The 18,804-nt window shown below is 45.5% G+C and overlaps 1 protein-coding gene across 3 annotated transcripts in view; it reads right to left on the bottom strand.

Moving 5' to 3' along the window:
- The window catches only part of tbc1d30 (TBC1 domain family, member 30), a 39,231-nt gene extending 24,998 nt beyond the window's left edge, over nt 1–14,233 (bottom strand). Inside the window, exons 1-5 of one of the 3 annotated variants that reach the window (XM_069192033.1) lie at nt 13,247–14,233; nt 11,482–11,646; nt 2,584–2,645; nt 1,151–1,216; nt 45–170 (exon numbers count right to left, since the gene is read on the bottom strand). In XM_069192033.1, coding sequence (XP_069048134.1) covers nt 45–170; nt 1,151–1,216; nt 2,584–2,645; nt 11,482–11,646; nt 13,247–13,784 — 957 coding nt within the window. In that variant the 5' untranslated portion in view covers nt 13,785–14,233. Of the gene's footprint in view, nt 1–44; nt 171–1,150; nt 1,217–2,583; nt 2,646–4,770; nt 5,297–11,481; nt 11,647–13,246 lie in introns of those variants that run through there. The other 2 variants (XM_006633833.3, XM_069192034.1) reach the window with 2 other exon arrangements.
- Nucleotides 14,234–18,804: the final 4,571 nt, after the last annotated feature.

The following is an 18,804-nucleotide window of genomic DNA, read 5'->3' as shown; positions in this document are numbered from 1 at the left end:
CAACATGTAGTGTAGGATTAGAGAAACACCGGTAGCTGCAATACCTTCACTATCTGTATGCCCAGAGAATCATCATCCGGGTTACTGCGGTCGTTGAAGGCAAATCGCAAGGTCTTCTCCCAGTCTATAGAAATACTGTGCAGGTACTGATCAGCCAAAGTCAGCCAAACCTAAACAACAGAAGAACACAGCAATGAGTACCATCATGTCTTTCGTCTTCTGAACTCCAAAGGTTTACCGGAAGATCCAACTTCACAATGCAATGATGTAGTATGTTTAGCGATCCACAACCCTACATTCAGACGTAGCGCGGCGATTCCCAAAATTCTCCTCAGCCGGAAGCAAAAATGAGGCATTCAGGACGTCTTCAAACTCGCCATTTCTCACAAGCAAGAGGGTTCAGACCAGATTCATGCACAGTTTGATACGTGACAGACGACATGTAAAAACTTTAAAAGGGTGGAATCAGTAAGGAATTGGAAAGGGCTCTTAAAGAGAAGGTCAGGTTTCATAGTTTATAACCAAACACACCCCAAAAAGAGAAACGTGCAATTTCCGGAGCACCAATCAAGAACACTGGTTCTCTCTCAACTGTTTGGTTTGCACATTTAGTATATTCTCATCCAATTGTAAAACATATCTTATGACCAAGCTTATACTTCTAGACTCAAGGCACCAATTCCTAGCTTTAATATCGTCTCTATGCTGGAACTTAGACAAGCAAAAGGCTGAGGCTGATGTTCGATGGGTTAAGGGAAGCTGACATTTGTCTGAAGAACTCTGTGTGGTAAAAAAAAAAATGGCCATTCAAAATGATCTAGCCCAGTAAAATCTAAGAAGAATGAGGTTCTTAATTTTCCCTTTTCCTGAGTAGATCCAAGGTTAAAAGCAGTATCACTAATATAATTAAATATAATGAAAGGGGGAATAAAGGAAAGATATAGACATACACTGTGGACAGATAAAAGAGAAGGAATCGCTTAAATTCAAAAGGTTTTCCTGATGAAGAACTATTGATAAAAGGCTCTCTTGGTCTAAAATACTGAACATATTACTGTATGGAGATTCTTCATTGTTCCCAGTGACTCTGCTTTTCGAATATCTTACTTATCGCCGTTGTTCCACTCAAGCAGAGCGAAGCTGACCTTACCCTTTTCCTCCACTCTTTGGGAATCCCAGTTGGCAGCCTGGCCACAGCCTTGAGAGCATCGTACCACTGCGAGAGAGAAGCCAAACCCAGTCAGTCCCATCAGCAAGAGCCCAGTTTCCGGACTTTAGATGTACAGGATGAAAGAGATTGTATTAGATGCACACAAAAAAGGGGATCTGTTAGAAGCCAGAGTTTCTCATTCGAAATACTTTGGATTTCAAGCGTGGATGGGTACTGTTGGAAACCGTGCTGAGGACACCCTCACACAGACGCAAGCATAGTCATTCATACATCCACCCATTTTCTAACCTCTTTATCCTGTACAGGGTGGCAGGGTCACCCATCCCAGCATGCAACGGGCACAAGGCAAGATACATCCTGGACAGGACGCCAGTCCATCGCAGGGCACACACAGATACACACACAAACTCACACTAGGGCCAATTTTCCCAGCTGCCAATAAGCCTTTGGAATGTGGGAGGAATCCCACGTGAAAAGGGAGAGAACATGCAAACTCCACACAGACAGCACCCCAGGTCTGGAACCGAACCCCGAACCCCAGCGCTGTGAGAAAGCAACGCCACACACAAGCAGAACTTCTTTATCATTCTTCACCCAGGACACTTCGATACACACTCGGGGACAGTTACTGTGTTGTGTTCGCTTTTGTGGGTCAACTAATTTCTTCTTCGTTTTTACAGTTCATTGACTCTATGAAAGTCACTTTAAACAAGGACGTCTGCTAAATGAAATATTAACAGAGGGGAAAAATATGAAGGATATACTGTACAAAGTGCTGTTGTGGTCCATTTCATTAAACAAACAGGAAATATAACTACCTACAGTACGGCACTTTTATTTTTATTGTACTTTAGTGAAAAAAACACTATGATATAGCATGGAAAATGTTCAACTGGAAGGTCTGAATAGTTTGTCTTTGTATAAATTCTTTGTTAACACAACACCACAATGAATTAGGCAAGGATTCATAAGGCCCCAATGTGATCCTTAATCTTCCAATGTGAAGCTTGCAGTAATGAATGAGAGAATTATTTCCTGACAGTTTTCTAGAATTGAAAACACTTCTACTGTTTCCATAACTGTACTAGGTTAATAGTGGTGTTGCTAATCAGGTGGTCAATATATTTGCATCCCCACCTGTTTTTGTGAATATGGTTACACGGTCTTATTTTAACACCTCAACAAGAGTTTTTTTTTCAAGAAAATGAGACAACCAAGTCTTGGCAGTCAAGACGAATGAATGTCAATGGCGTATGACTGCGTTGAGGCGACAATGATTCTTGAAGTCAGGTAGCTACCGAGCAATTCAAGCACGCCTTTTTGGCAAACTGCACTGAGACAGGCACAAGTCCCGTTTACTCTTGGGAAAATATTAAAAACCCCAAAGAAGACAAAAGCATACACGTCTTTACCTGTTGAAATCCATTTTTGCCCAAAGATGGCTCAAGCGTAAACTTCAGCCTGGTGTCAACACCTGAATACAAAAAGAAAGCACAATAAATTTGGCTTAGAGCTTTGAACTGGCATCGGGCAAAACGCAGGAAAATGAATGCACGGCCAACAGCTTTCACATCAAAACCTTCCAACTGCACCTCCGCGCAAGTACCCCAAACACACGCACAAACACGCTTAAAACATTTAGAAAAATCCCATGCAGGCAATAAAATGAGTTTTAAAAATGATTACAGGGGGGTCACCAAACATGAAGAGGAAACTCACGAAAAAGGACATACTGTAGGCCTTCATGATAACTCGAAAACTGTCCTCTTTTAGTCAATGTAGCAAAGGTATGGGGGGGAAAAATCATCCAGAAAACCGCAGGAACAACTGGCGACAGATGGGGGCAAATCTGATTCAGGTATTCAAAATCCAGAGAGTAAGCCCAGTGGCCTACTGCAAACTCAGCATCAGAACCAGGACTGGAGGACCGAAGTCAATGTAGCCTGAAATAGTGGGCCACTTCACCCCGAGAGCTGCACTGATCCGATGTAGCCATCCCGTCAAAGACCTTTCGGAGCAAACCTGGGATCACTAGCTAAGGAGACCAAACCAGTACATGGCTGAACACACTCCTCCCTGTTAGCAGCCCGTTTTCTGCAATTCGACTGGTATATTTGTTTTTTTCCTGACAAAACTCGAGCGGCTTGCCTCTATATCCCAGCTAGCGACCACCGAATCTTACGTTCACCATTTCCCCAACACCATCTCTTTGTACAAAGTTTTTACACACCACCGACAAAAGCCGATAATGTAATTTATTGACTATTGCGCACGATTTCGACAAACTGACCGGTATTTCACGCGGAATGGAAACAGTAATGTCCGACTACGGAGAACATTACGGGCCAAAACAAGAGGAGCAGCCATCGCTCAGGATACGTGAACTGTTCTCGGTACGCACTCAGAGAATGTTTTTTTTTTCCCCAGTTTTAATCAAATAAGGACACGTATTAAACACTCACGGAAATGAAAGGCACAGAAATTGGTGTAGGGAGTTCGTCAAAACACAAATAATGGAAAAGCTTGACGACAGCAGGCCTCATTCAACCAGCGGTATCCACTACCTACTGCAGTTTCGCACAACGTCCGAGAAAGGTTTCTGTTATCGTCAACAGCGTTTTTATATATACTTAAATTCTCGTGTTCCGTTTAAGAAACTAAACAAATTAAGGGTCGCGTTTTGCTTTTTTGTTTCAGAAACAAAATGAAGCATTCTGCCCCGATCAATCACGGCCCCTTTTCATCTTCGGCCGTCGCTGTCCAACACGCTGGTGCTGAATTTCTTCTCCCGCTGAGGTTGCTACGTCCAAGAAGTACAGAAAATGACGTGGTCAATTTAAAAAAAAAATCATTCAGCAGCCCCCGATGAAATTATATCATTAACTTGGCACTTGTTGGAGGTTCACGAATAATAATATTGCATTCGGACTGCTGCAGGAGCAACCATCGCTGTGTTTTGTAACTGTGGATCCTGCAGCAATGTCTGTCCCACGCCTGAATCGATAACGCACCGTTTCGCCAACACCCCCAGACTTTTTATATATATATATAAACACACGACAAAGACTGAACAGCCTGGCTCCGTTTCAGTCATGGCTTCGGGTTAAAAAAAAAAACACGATTGCCACACCAAACGCAGCAACTTCGTCGCCCATCGTCACTCAGTCCGCCTCAAACCTGCTCGTATCCGTCGCTATCGTCCTGCGATGAACAAGGATCATCCTCCCCGAAACCCAGCCCTCCTTCTCCGGACGACGCGATTTCACACACGGGGACGGAGCGCGCAATAAAAAAAAACATTCTTCCAAGTTTAAACCCAAAACGATTTATGCCGTGTCAATAAAAAAAAAACAAAATGTCACACCAAACGTAAAGCAAACAAAAACAGCTGCTCGAAACAAAGACCCAGTAATCGCACAGCATGAAGCCAAGACGCCCCTGGATATACGATACGAGCCCGGTTTGAAGGGCTCAGATTGTATCGCGGGCTTGACCATTAAAGATCGTTTTGCAAATGTCAGAATCGGCCCGATTGCTCACCTCACCGTTAAAAGACTCCGGATAAGAACACACACACACACACACACAAAACACATCACCTGGTTCTAAAGTGCAGAGCAGTCTTGGGGCACTTCTGGAAATGCAATTGCGCTTCTTGAGGACATTGCTGATGATGTTGCTAACACCTCCATTATTCTGTTTTTTCACACAGCCTCTAGATCTTTTGGCACAGGTGAGCCTGTCTTGCTTCATCGGTGACCGACAGAGAGGTTGCGTTCTGACACAACAATGCCCCCCTTGCCTAGAAACGTCCCTCAGATCTTCTCCAACATTGTTCCAGAAAAAGACGGGGAGGAGGAGGAGGAGGGAAAAAATCAGTTGACTGGCCCACCCATCTTTGCTATCCGAGCCGTCTCTCTCTCTCCCTGATCTCGAAACCACACGAAGATAAAGGATAGCAAAAATTCTTCAACGCTGAAGGAAAATACGGAGATATAATCACGGACGTGTGTGTGTGTGTTGTTGGTTTTATATTTTTCTCTCCCGAGTATCTGCACTGCAGCAACGGCGCGGTCCCACGGTGATCCACGCACACACCCACCCACACCACCAGCGTCATCGAAGGCGGGGGGAGGCCGTGTGAGGTCCGGATCTTTCCTGTCTAATTATGAAGACCTGCCGGCTCATGGACGAGATGGAAAATGGATCTTAGGGCTGTAGGTGGCATTTTGTCGCCTTTGTCTGGGCGAAAGAACGCAGATAAGGAGTACAGGCGCACGGAGAAAAAGCAAATTTGCTTTTCGAGTTGTTTTTTTTTTTAGTTTTCACCCTCAAGTCGATATTAAACGCCAATAAATATTTCAAAAACCACCTCTTTTTTTTACTAATCCCGTCAATCAGCCTACTAAGTAAACGGCGAACCCCGGTGTTACAACCTGTGATTGATTTTAAAAATAAGATTTGGTTGGGGTTTTTTTTTTTGCCTAATAAGGTTTGTAACGTTACTTTATAGTTACGGAAAATGTGAATGAAGCTGGTGAACAACAACAACACATCGCCTTCATTTGGCAAATCCGCAATCTCCCGCGAACAGGCTTTTAAGGATTGAAAAAGAATGCACCGATTTATTCAAGAGAAAGGCGTTTCAGACTCTAGTTTGTATAATATGAAATTTCAAGAGTACCTGAAAGTAAAGTGACCAGTTTTCACAGCAAAACTGATGTCAAGACAACTCTGAATGCAATCCTAGCACAACACACAGAAGGCTCCCTGCCTGAGCCCCATAAATTTAACCTGGATAGTCAAATTAAAATCCATCCATTTTCTAACCATTTCTTCCCATTCAGGTTCGCCAGGGAGCTGGAGTCTATCCCAGGAAGCAACAGGCGCAAGGCAGGGTACACCCTGGACAGGACGCCAGTCCCTCACAAGGCTCCCACACACACAAACACAGGACAAACATATAACAATCCAAGCAGATAGCACCCCAGGGTCCCCGAGCCGTGAGAGAGCAAAATTAAAATCCAATTACCCAACCTCCGCATCGAGACACCCTGTACCTTGTGAGCTCATCTTTGGCTTCCCGAAAGAAACTGTAAATTAATATAAATGAGTTGAATATTTAATGAGGTTCTGGAGAACATGAACTCCAATTCAACTCTTTCTGAATAATAATAATTATTATTATAATAATTGCTTACACTTATACAGCGCTTTTCTAGATACTCCTCTCAAAGTGCTTTACAGGTAATGGGGACTCCCCTCCACCACCACCAGTGTGCAGTCCCACCTGGATGATGCGACGGCAGCCATAGTGCGCCAGAACGCTCCCCACACACCAGCTCTCAGTGGGGAGGAGAGCAGAGTGATGAAGCCAATTCATTCATCAATTATTAGGAGGCCATGATTGGTAAGGGCCAATGGGAAATTTGGCCAGGACGCCGGGGTTACACCCCTACTCTTTTTGAGAAGCGCCCCGGGATTTTTAATGAGGGCCAAAACATCCAGATGTTTCACTGCAGAGGCCCACACAACGATACAAGAAAAACGGACAAACGTCACTCACAAAGAAGACGGTACAGCACCGCATCGGGAGATGAGAGCTATTTTAGATTATGCGGAGTGAGATCGCAGAGAGGATGAAAGATTTCCCGAGTATTATCACACAGAGCTGTTGGAAATCCCTATCTTTATACTATCAATCCATTTTCCAACCAATTTATCCAGTACAGGGTCGTGGGAGTCTATCCCAGCAAGCAACAGGCACAAGGCAGGGTACACCCCGGATGGGACGCCAGTCCCTCACAAGGCTCACACAGACACACACACTCACACCAGAGCCCAATTTCCCTATAATTAACCCAACAGTATGTCTTTAGACTGTGGGAGGAAACTGGAGCACCCAGAGGAAACTCATGCGAACACAGGGAGAACATGCAAACTCCACAGAGACAGCACCCCAGGAATTGAACCCAGGGCCTCAGTGCTGTAAGGCAGCAATGCTAAGAACTGCGCCGCCTAAGAAAATTCTCAATTCTCCAATAAAGTTCCACACTGGCTGTGTGGAGTGGGTGAGCATTTGTGTGTGTGCCCTGCAATGGACTGGTGTCCCATCCAGTGTGTACCCTGCCTTACCGGCATAGACTCCATCTCCCCCATCAACCCTGAATTGGGAAAAGATTAGAAAATAAATGGATAATTGTTTTTCCATTGGGAATAAAGCAGGTGCGTTTGCATTCTGGGCACATTTTTGAAGCAGTGAATGGACGAGAGGCTTGATCTCCATTTATCTGATGGAATCAATCTTGTGCTGTTTCATCAGTGAAGAGCACCTGCTGGAAACATGGAAATCACCATAGCAAACGTCTGTTCACAAACTGAAGTCTAAATCCAGACTACTTCTATGAGCTGGCCGGTGATTCTGATAGGAGATCAGAAATGCAAATACAACAGGTCATTTTACCTCCTATATGACTCCTCCTTATCAATGACTTACCATTTGCTATTTAGATTAGGGCCATCAAGAGAAAGAGTAGGCGAACCTGTTCTGGCGAGTTAATATTATAGAATATCGTCTAGTACAGTATATAGTGAGTGTGCCATTTATTGCATGTTTTTTCTGCATGATTTAATGTAAAATGGAATAACATGGTGCTAGGTGGTGAGACAGTGATCAGTACTGCTGCCTCGCAGCACTTGGGACCCGGGTTCAAATCCAGAGCCGGGATGCTGTCTGTGTGGAGTTTGCATGTTCTCCCAGTGTTCACCTGGGTTTTTTTCCCCCAGGTACTCCAGTCTCCTCCCACTGTTCAAAGACACACTGGTGGGTGAACAGGCTTCTAAGAAAACTGGCCCAGGTGTGAGTGTGCGTCAACGAGAATCTGACATTCACTGCAGGGCAATTTTCTCAAAGAAGCACATTTTCAACTCTCAACCAATGGCAAACTGCATCAGTATGTTAAAAAAACTCACACTAAACACATTCCATTTTTTTCCAACAACCAAATTGACACCTTTTTGTGAAGACAGTTTTCTTTTAATTTTTAACACTGCTAAAGTAAAACAAAATTAAGTACAGTTAAGAAAGGAACTAAAGTAAAGTACCGTGCACCTAAAATTGATAAAAGTGCTTGATTAATCAGGGATCTTGTGTCTGAAACAGTTCAAATTCTCAAAGAATCGTGTCCATAAAACTTTACAAGTAGAACCAAACGCACGTAAAAAGCAGAAGAAAATTCTCTCTCTTCTCTTCTTGGGGTAGAACAACAATTAAAATTAACTGCAAAACTCATTCATCTCATAAACAGTGAGCCAGATGTCCCATGCATTGCTGGTTAAACAATAAATAAAAATAAATGTGTTGGACGTGATTGCTGCAGACTATCAGGAAGTCATGCTCATCAAGAAAAAAAAAAACAGTTTTACCATACCTGGTTATTTAGCGCTGCCTTGCTGCATGTTAATGAAAAAATAAGATCTAAGACAAATAGATACACGACACAGATTCGCTCAAGTGTTAGTCTGACCATGTCAAGCAAGTTTTAATTACACATTAAATCAATGAGCTCCTGATGATCAAAATATCCTCTGTCTTGCAATTCAAGAGAATCGCTTTAAAGACAGGAAAACAAGTTTCACAGAGCCTCCTGGGAAATCTCTGACCAGCCACACTTCCTGCTGGTTGGCGTTTCCTGTGACTGCCCAATTAAAAATCTGACCCCTTCGTTGACCAGATGGGTTTCATTTGAACGCTTCCTTCCCAGCTCTTAATCCTGTAAGGAACTTAAGATCTTTAAACTCGGAGTTGAAAAAATATGTATCATGGAGCAGCAAAGATCAAAGATCTCTCCAGGCCAGGAGCCCCTTAGTTCACCTCTCCTGGCCATGACTACACTGACCTGATCCCAGGACTCGTACTCCACAAAATCATCACTTGCAATAGGTATCCTTAACCTTGGATCACTCCTTAATAATAATTCCTTACACTTACATACCGCTTTTCCGGACCCTCCACTCAGAGCTCTTCCCAGGTCAGGGGGAATCCCATTGCCACCACCAGTGTGCAGCCCCACCTGGATGATGCTCCAGTCCTCTCACACACACCAGCTCTCAGTGGGGAGGAGAGCAGAGGGATGGAGCCAGTTCAGAGAGGGGGGTTATTAGGAGGCCATGAGGGGTAAAGGCCAGGGGGGAAATTTGGCCAGGACACTGGGGTGACACCCCTACTCTTTTCGAGAAACACCCTGGGATTGTTAATGACCACAGAGAGTCAGGACCTCGGTTTTATGTCTCATCCGAAGAACGGTGCCTTTTTGACAGTATAGTGTCCCCGTCACTATACTGGGGCATGAGGACCCACACAGACCGCAGGGTGAGCGCCCCCTGCTGGCCCCACTCACACCTCTTCCAGCAGCAGCCTCAGCTTTCCCAGGAGTCTCCCCTCCAGGTACTGGCCAGGCTCACACCTGCTGAGCTCCAGTGGGGGGCTGCCCGTTTGGAGTGACAGGCCTGCTGGCAACCAAAAGGCAATCCTTCCATCAGCCTTCAATAATAATTTCATTTCTTTTCTAAACCCCTCCTTTCCTTCGCAGATTTTAAATTTTCGCCACCCGGTTTCACCTAAATCTCCCTTTGTTTGTTCACACTCAACTCTGCGCTCATTATTCAGTTCTTTTTCTTTTTGCTTCCCATTTGTCCTTTCTTTTTACTTTTCGGGGCAGAATTCACCCCTATCGTTCCTCCATTTCACTGTTCACCACTGAATACGTTTCTGCAAACGCAATTCAGCATTTCTATGCCTGCTGGCATCAAGCAGAGGCGAAATCCTGAAAAAGTGGAAACTAAACCAGCAATAACACCCAGCCCTGTAAGCTGATTAATAATGATGCCGGTTTATGTTAGAAATGGACGGCGGCTGCTAAGACGTTTGCACACTTTCCATCTCGTTGCGGAAAAAAAACCTTTCCTGCTCACCCCTGGCAAGACACCAGGTGGCGCCAGTGAGCTGTGTTTATTCAAAGAGCCCACGAAAGAGTCAGAACTCCAAAACTAGCAATGGGATAATAACAAACGCTTTAACGCTTTCAAAGGGTCTAGCCCTAGAAGTCCTTGTAGCACCTGCGGCTCATATCGCATGGTCTTCTTCTGCACATGTACTTCAAGAAATGTGCAGGGCTCCTGTCATTCTTCGGTTGTTTCACCTGCTATTCATGTTGTGTTTTGATAATAATGTAATGTGATAATGTTGCTTTATTAGCCCTATACAATTTCTTACATGAGGAATTTGTCTTGTTCCCAGACCCCAGCTTGCTCTCCATGAGACACACAGACAGAGGGAGAGAAGCTGGGGGTCAGAGCGCAGGGTCGGCCATTGTACAGCGCCCCTGGAGCAGCTGGGGTGAAGGGCCTCGCTCAGGGGCCCAACGGAGTAGGATTCCTCTGCCGACTGCGGGATTTGAACCAGCAACCTCCCAGTCACAGGCACAGATCCTGAGCCACAGAGCCACCACTCCACCCCGGCAATATATACACCTCTGTGCTGTGCTGCTTCAGACTGATGTGCAGTTTTCCTACAGCTTTCCTACAGCCAGCCTGGGAGAACCCGATTTTTTTTTTATGCTTGAAAAATGTATTGTATAACAACAGAGAACCATTGACACAGCATGGCTCGTATGTTAGTCTACAAGAGCAGGAGCTGGAGTAGACCAAGTGATGAGCGGCCTTCTGTGTCCCTCAACCAGAGAAGGATACAGAAGGCAGCTGCTGCCATGCTGTTACATTGTGGGAAGTCGTTTGGTTAGCTCATTTAACCTGTGACCTTTCACCTTGAACTTTGACCCCGTGACAGCCACAATCCATTAACCCATGGAAAAAAAAAAAAAGGCCAGAGCAAAGATAAGCGTGCTAACCAAATAACACATTTGCATCTGCTATTAATGCGTTTCTCTCAGGTACGCTATCTCTATGCTGAGGTGAAGGGACATTTGAATCAAATTGGGCAACAAGGATGAGCTCAGAATTACAAATACATCATTCTATCCTTTTGGCCCCTTTTTTATTAACATGGGAATGATCTCAAATTCACAATGCTTCACAAAAGTATCAGTGAAATGAACTGTGTTCATTACTACAATGTGCTGCTTGTGCAGAGGCTTCAGTGTATAACATTAAACGTTTGCCTCTGTGATCAGCGCCACTAGCTTCTACATTTGGTTTACAGCCTCCAAAGCAAATTCTGAAGAAGAAAGTAAGTTGGTCCTTCGATTTTGGAAAGAATCTTGGCTAACAAACATAAAAAAATAACTACTTACGCCTCTTCTGGGACACGGCCTGCAAGCACGCTGTTACAATGTCACTGTTCTTCTGGAGCTTGTGGTACAGCCTGTCCTTCCTCCTGAGCTGTCTGACCAGCTTCGCGGACTGGATCCCAATCCGATAGTTCACCTCCTGGACGATCCACTTGAGCTCCTCCGTGTCTGGGCCACATGGCGGGAGGGATAAAGAACAATATAACACTGTCAGCTGCAACTCATTCCAAGGACTTGAGGAAATCCATCTGTCCATTTTCCGGACTTTAGTAATACACTTCAACCACACCTTGCTTTCTTTTTTCACTTCTTGGAGAACATCCACGCATCCGTCTTTCCAACTGCCTCATCCAATTCATTGTCATGGGGGGCCAGAGTCTCTCCTGGCAAGCAACGGGCACAGAGGCAGGATACGCCCTGGATGGGACGCCAGTCCATCACAGGACACACACAGACACCAACGCACTCTCTCACCAGGACCTATTCCTATTAACCCCCCCACCCACCCAGCATGTCTTTGGACTGTGGGAGGAAACCGGAGCACCTGGAGGAGCACACGAGAACACGCAAACTCCACACAGACAGCACCCCAAGTCCAAGTCAAGGAATTGAACCCAGGGCCCCAAAACTCGGAGGCAGCAACACTGACCCCTGCTGCCCTCAAGGTGATTCAAAATATCCAAATCACAAAACTTTAAGACAATTACTAGAACACTATATCGCCTTTCCAACACAAGTCGCTTATCAATCACTCTTTATCGTACAGTTAACCTGGTGTAATGCATGTCCACTGAATTAATATAGGGACGGTGTAAAAAGTCTTTAAAGTATTAAAAACGTTTTGACTTTGTACTTCGCATTAAAAGGAAATATTGATGACCGCTATTAATTATTGTACTTCTACTCTATGACATCCCATATCATATATGCTGTCGCAAAACGGGCCATTCTTATCTGTGCAGGTTAGGCCACTAATGAAGTGGTACAAAGCTTCTAACCTAAAATAAAAAAAAGGAATTTCTAGCTCAGGCTGCAAGAGCCGAAATCTCGTTGTTAACGTCATTAATGGCCGATACATCCCCTTTAAGTAAAAAAACAACAAAACAAAACGACACCGGGGACCTTGAAAACAGAGCTCATCCAGGAGAACAGACTCGACCGTTTCAATACCAGCTGCTAAAAATTCTCACCTGGCGACTCGACTTGAACGGCCGTGTGCAAGCCGCGATATCACCTGTATGAGTCAACCTTCAGCATGATATGTATGAAAAGTGCTTGGGCAAAAACAAATTCGCAGCTGTTTAATGGCGTTGCATTAAAAAAAAAAAGCCAACAGCGCTGGTATTTCGTGTTATGAACAGTAAAATTGAAAGGGAGACTCAATAGGCTTCTCTGTAAGGTTGTAGTTCAGGTGGGGAGCTGCGTCAGCATGCGTAGGCTGCAAAGGAACAAGTAAGAGGTTTATTCCATGCTGAAAAAAAGAAGAAAGAAAACACAACGTTTCGGCCGTGGAGCCTTCTTCAGGTGTCAAACAAAACGACACCGGGGACCTTGAAAACAGAGCTCATCCAGGAGAACAGACTCCTGGAGTCTGTTATTGTGCCTTCTTCAGGAGCCTTCTTCAGGTGTCAGGCGACACCTGAAGAAGGCTCCACGGCCGAAACGTTGTGTTCTCTTTTTTTTTCAGCATGGAATAAACCTATTACTTGTTCCTTCTCTGTAAGGTGTCGGTCCTGATTGTTACGTAAACCTACATACGATACGATACCTTTCTGGGCCAGGTATTTCATCTGGTGTCGCCGGGTGTGCTTCTCCTGCAGCTCCAGCAGGAAGTTCGAGCCGGTGTTGCTCCGGCCCAGGAAGGCATCGGAACTCGAGGCTTCGGTCGAGCTGTCCACGCTGTCCGCGCTCTTCCCTCCGGAGCCGGAGTACGTGTCGTAGAGCTCCACGAGAAGGCAGTCCACTATGGAGGTGCGGGGGACACGCGCGGGCCCGGCCCGTTCGAGTTCGCGGTCCGGCCAGGGTCCGGTCCAGGTGGGCTCCGCAGCGTCCCGCACCTCGCCGTTGCGGGGCTGGGTCGGGCTCGGGCGTGTTGCGGGCGTCCCGTTCTGCTCGGCGGGGAACCCCTCGTTTTCTCCCCGCTGGCTGGACTCCCGGACCGTCTTCCGCCTGGCGGGGACCCACCGCTGAAACGCCGAGAAGCCGTCCGCCGGGGGGGAGCCGCCGTCCTCCCCCCCGGAGCCCCGACCAGCGCAGATGTCGATTTCCAAAAGTTCGCTCCGGCCAAGTTGTACCGGAGACGCCATTTTTTTTCGGTCTGTTTGCTTGCCCTCACCGCGGTCTCCAGCCCGCTTACGCCTCACATCCTGCTCCAAGTGAAGAGAAGTTTACGCGCAGCGGGGCCGGGGCAGGTGAGACGCGCACAGGTAACCACGCACCCACGCCAGGTGGCCCTCCGTGTAACTTCACCGCAGAGCACAGTTCCGGGTGCATCCCATTCCCGCAGCCGAGGTTGAGCCGGCTGGTGATTATGTTTCCTTCCTGCGATTCAGATAGCTTGAAGAACTCCCCTCCTGCGGCTCATAGTAGCGCCCGCTTGAATTGTCCTGCTGCACAAACGTGTTGTGTTGTTGTTGTTTTTTTACCCCACCTCCGAGCAGGTGTAAACTGTAAAGGTAGCAGAGGTACCTGCGCAGAACACGCACATAATCGAGACGTGTTTTTTTGTCTGGGACCGACAGCCCAGATCCGAGCCCAGGGCGCTCCGGGAATCTTAAAACTTGCCGTTTATTTATTTATTGTTACAGGACGTTGTTCTCCGGGACATCCCGGATCTCGTGTCTCAGGCCGCCCGCTGGAATTAAACGACACCTCCGAAAAGTGTTTGTTTAAAATAAACCACCCTCCCCTATTCTAAATAGCAGGGAATACCTTTATTTCAGTTTCAGGGTAAACTATTTTTTTCCCCTCACAAAACATTCAAAGCCCGTGAGGGTATGACTCCCAATGTCTTCCTCGGAGTCGGAATAAAATCCGTAGAAATGTCTTGATTAATCTTCGACATTGTGCATTTTGTTCGCTTCTGTTGCGTGTTTTCCTCCCTTGTGCAGAAACACTCTCCGAAGGCCATCTTCTGCGTTTGGAACCGATTTTGTTTTCAGGTAACAGTTAACCGTGATCAATCTGTTTCCTAGCACAAAGGCTAGCGTTTTCGCTTAATGGACGTGGAGAGGGTAACACTGCGAAATCATGAACGTCTCGGAGGTTCAGGTCAGTGGGAATTGAAGATGGCTAATGCTTTGTTTATCCTCTCCCTAATAAAAGCGGTATTAATTACAAAGTTGTTAAAAAAAAACAAGACTGGTGGCTTTCAGTAAATTGTTGCTGATCATAAACTACAGTACATCTAAATATTCAATTCAACTTTGTAATTATATGTACACGGGTGCACAGTACAGTGAAAAGTGTTGCTCATTAGTCTCTCAGGTGCAGTATATAAATATTGAACAGCAGACAAGACAGTAGACAGAAATACAATACCAATAACAGTGTGAACAACAGTATGGCGCCAGTGCAAAATCGTCAAAAACTGTGCAAATATGAAAGCAGAGAAAAGTATACAAACAGGACAAAAACAGTGCAAAAGTAATTCGGTGAACCGTGCAAAAATAATACAGTGATTAATAACTAGTACAGTTTTAAGTACAATTTCGGCTGACATTCAGTTGTCGTGTATGTAGTGGTGTTGGAGTACAGTCACTGTGGGTACAGGAGGAAGTCAGGAGAGATGATAGCATGATGGGAGGGAGTGGGGGCGTCACCAGCTTGACGGCTCTGGGGAAGAAGCTATTTTGGGGTCTAGTTGTGTGCGACTGGAGCATCCGGAACCTTCTACCAGACGGTAGGGGGGGGACAGACAAGTTATGACTGGGGTGAGTGGGGTCAGACGTAATTTTGGTGGCTTTGTTCAGACTCCTGGCGTTGTAGATTTCCTGGAGGGATGGTAAGGCCCTGCCGATGATGTGTTGGGCAGTTTTGACCACCCGCTGCAGGGCCTGACGGTCAGACTGTGATGCAGCTGGTCAGTACGCTCTCCACCGGACATCTGTAGAAGTTGGCGAAGATCTGTGGATGCAGGCGGATTTTCTTCAGCCTGCTCAGGAAGTACAGCCGCTGTTGTGCCTTCTTGATGAGACTGGAGGTGTTGAGCGCTCATGTGAGGTACTTAGAGATGTGAACACCTAGGAACTTGAAGTTTTTCACCACAGTCCCTTCGATTGTAGAGGAGGGAGTGGACTTTTCCTTGTCTCCTGAAGTCAATGATCGGCTCTTCGGTCTTGCCGATGTCGAGACATAGGTTGTTGGTTCGGCACCAGTCTGCAAGTTGTTTCATCTCCTCCCTGTAGGCAGTCTCATCGTCGTCGGTGATGAGGCCAACGACTGTGGTATCGTCGGCAGACTTGACGATGGTGTTTGTGCTGAACTTAGCAGTACACTCGTGTGTGAACAGGGAGTAAAGCAGTGGGCTGAGCACGCAGGTGTTAAGGGTGAGCGTGTTGGAGGTGAGCTTGCCAAACCTGACAGTCAGGGGTCTGCTGGTGAGGAAGTCTAGGATCCAGCTACAGAGGCTGGTATGTCGACCTAGAGGCCAAAGAGTTTCTCCCCATTTTAGGTCTTAACGTTTCAAAAACAAACACCAGCGTACATCTAGAAACATCTCCTACACGCTGTAGTTCATCTTGCTGATGACCAGATGTTTTTCCGTTTTGCCCTATATTTTGTGAAATAAAAAAAGTTACCGATGATGGAAAAAAAAACAGAAATGAGGAGAATTCAGGAAATAAAAGCGTTGGTCCTTCTTATGGATATTAAGAGATGGTGACACTGAGGAGAAAAGTGCTAACACCTTTAAAATATACAGCCAAATAAGGTTCACCTTAAATACAGTATGTTTCCATCCCTTCTTCTGAATTTCGGCAGGGTTAAATCCATTTGATCATTTGATTTGGTACCCTTATATGTATTCACTATAGTTTACCATGTGAAAGCAAATCACATGGTAAAGAATGTTATAACATTCACCCTTTTCCCAACCACTTTATCCAATACAGTGTCGCAGGGTAGTCGGACCCTATCCCAGCAAGCAATGGTACAAACAGACACGCACGCCATTTTTCCCAGAAGCCAGTTCAGCTTCCAGTATGTCTTTAGACTGGGGGGAGGAAACCCCCCATGACCACACAGAGAACATGCAGACTCCACACAGACAGTAAAATGGAAACGTACCCTCCCCCCAAAATGAAACATGAGATGTCATTAATATAATTAATAATTTATGAAGCAGAAAAAACAGCATGAATGTGCGCTGAGGGGTGAATAGGCGATATAGACCTTATAGAAAGACTATTGACTTTGAATTGAATGGCAGAATCTCTTATTAAACCCAGAAGCGTTTGGAGTGGAATTCCAGCAGACGTTCAGTAGGTCATGACATTTCTAAAAATCTCTTTTATCTTTCATTCCGACCTCACTATTGTACGGGCAGGAGCCGGGAGGTCAAGCGTTGTGTCAGAAGCAGGATATGAGCTAAAAGAACCTGGCAAGGGACAGTGATCAAAACCAGCGTGACCTTGAGGTGCACAGAAATGAGAGCTACCACTCGTTGGCACTGCTTATTTACTGATTATGCAGGAACTGGTGCCCTTGAGAAGGTTTTCCGGAGCCATTCCCCCAGTTACACCGCACTCGAAACAGCCCAAAGACAGGCGATTCGATTTTTAAGAACTTTAGTTCCTTTTCACAAATAAATACAGAAAATCCTGAAAAGGAAAAATTTTACAGTATTTTATATACCAAAGGCAGTATAGTGTATGCACACATCTAGTTAAGGTCACAAAGCCAATGTAATTGATATTAATTACATTCTATATCTATAGCTCACAGATCATTTTGAATTGCTACCAAACATGAAAAATGCCATTTTTTCTTTACAAGTGTCACAGGGATCTGAGACACGGTCCTATTCCCTCTATTTTCCTCTGATTTTCTGCTCCCTCCCTATTCTCCACAGATATATGTAATAGTCTTTAATAATGGACCGGGCCTGGCCACCCGCTCCCCTGACTGGAACCTCGATGCCTTTGAACACCTCCATGTTCCTCCCCCTCCAAAGACATGCTGATGGGGTAATTGGCTTCTGGGAAAATTGGCCGTGGTGTGAGTGTGTGTGTCCTGTGATGGACTGGCCCTGGTGTGAGTGTCTGTGTGTCTGTGTGTGTCCTGTGATGGACTGGCCCTGGTATGAGTGTGTGTGTGTGTCCTGTGATGGACTGGCCCTGGTGTGAGTGTGTGTGTCCTGTGATGGACTGGCCCTGGTGTGTGTGTGTGTGTCCTGTGATGGACTGGCGTCCCATCCAGGGTGTACCGTCCTTCAGATGAGACGGAAAACCGAGGTCCTGACTCTCTGTGGTCATTAAAAATCCCTGGGCATTTCTCGACAAGAGTAGGGGTGTTACCCCAGTGTCCTGGACAAATTTCCCATTGGCCCTCACCAATCATGGCCTCCTAATAATCCCCCTCTATGAATTGGCTTCATTACTCTGCTCTCCTCCCCACTGAGAGCTGGTGTGTGGGGAGCGTTCTGGCGCACTATGGCTGCTGTTGCATCATCCAGATGGGGCTGCACACTGGTGGGGGTGGAGGGGATCCCCATTACCTGTAAAGTGCTCTGAGTGGAGGGTCCAGAAAAGCGCTATATAAGTGTAAGCAATAATAATAATACTTATTATTATTATTATTATTATTATTATTATTATTATTATTATTATTATTATTATTATTATTACTCTGTCTTGCACCCGTTGCTTGCTGGATAGGATAAAGGGGTTAGAAAACGGATGGACGGACATTTGGATTTCCACTTTCTTCACTTTCGTCTAGCTAAGGATTTTAACCAAGTTCACACTAGGAGTCAGACCGCCCCATGGATTTCCAGAAACAAAGGGGAATTTTTAACACGTATTGTATCAATAGGATTAATATATACATACAGGATCTGTATGTTATAGTATATCATAGCAGTTCTAGCTTATAGCTTGCAGCTCTGTTATGATCTATCCTTCCCTATTCTAAGCATTTTGTCAGGTACAGAGTTGCAATGGAGCTGGAGTCTACACCGGTAATATCGTTCACAATAACGATTTTAAAACGGGGGGTTGGGTCCAGTGCCCTCTGTTTTGAAGCAGAATTGCCATCGGCGTGCCTCAACACCACACCTTTTTAAAACCGTTTTGTTAATGAAACGGCAAGATTAGAAAAACAAACAGG

The sequence above is a fragment of the Lepisosteus oculatus genome, chromosome 7, assembly GCF_040954835.1.
Source record: "Lepisosteus oculatus isolate fLepOcu1 chromosome 7, fLepOcu1.hap2, whole genome shotgun sequence".
Lineage (NCBI taxonomy): Eukaryota > Metazoa > Chordata > Actinopteri > Semionotiformes > Lepisosteidae > Lepisosteus > Lepisosteus oculatus.
This window is presented reverse-complemented; position numbering and strand designations above follow the sequence as displayed.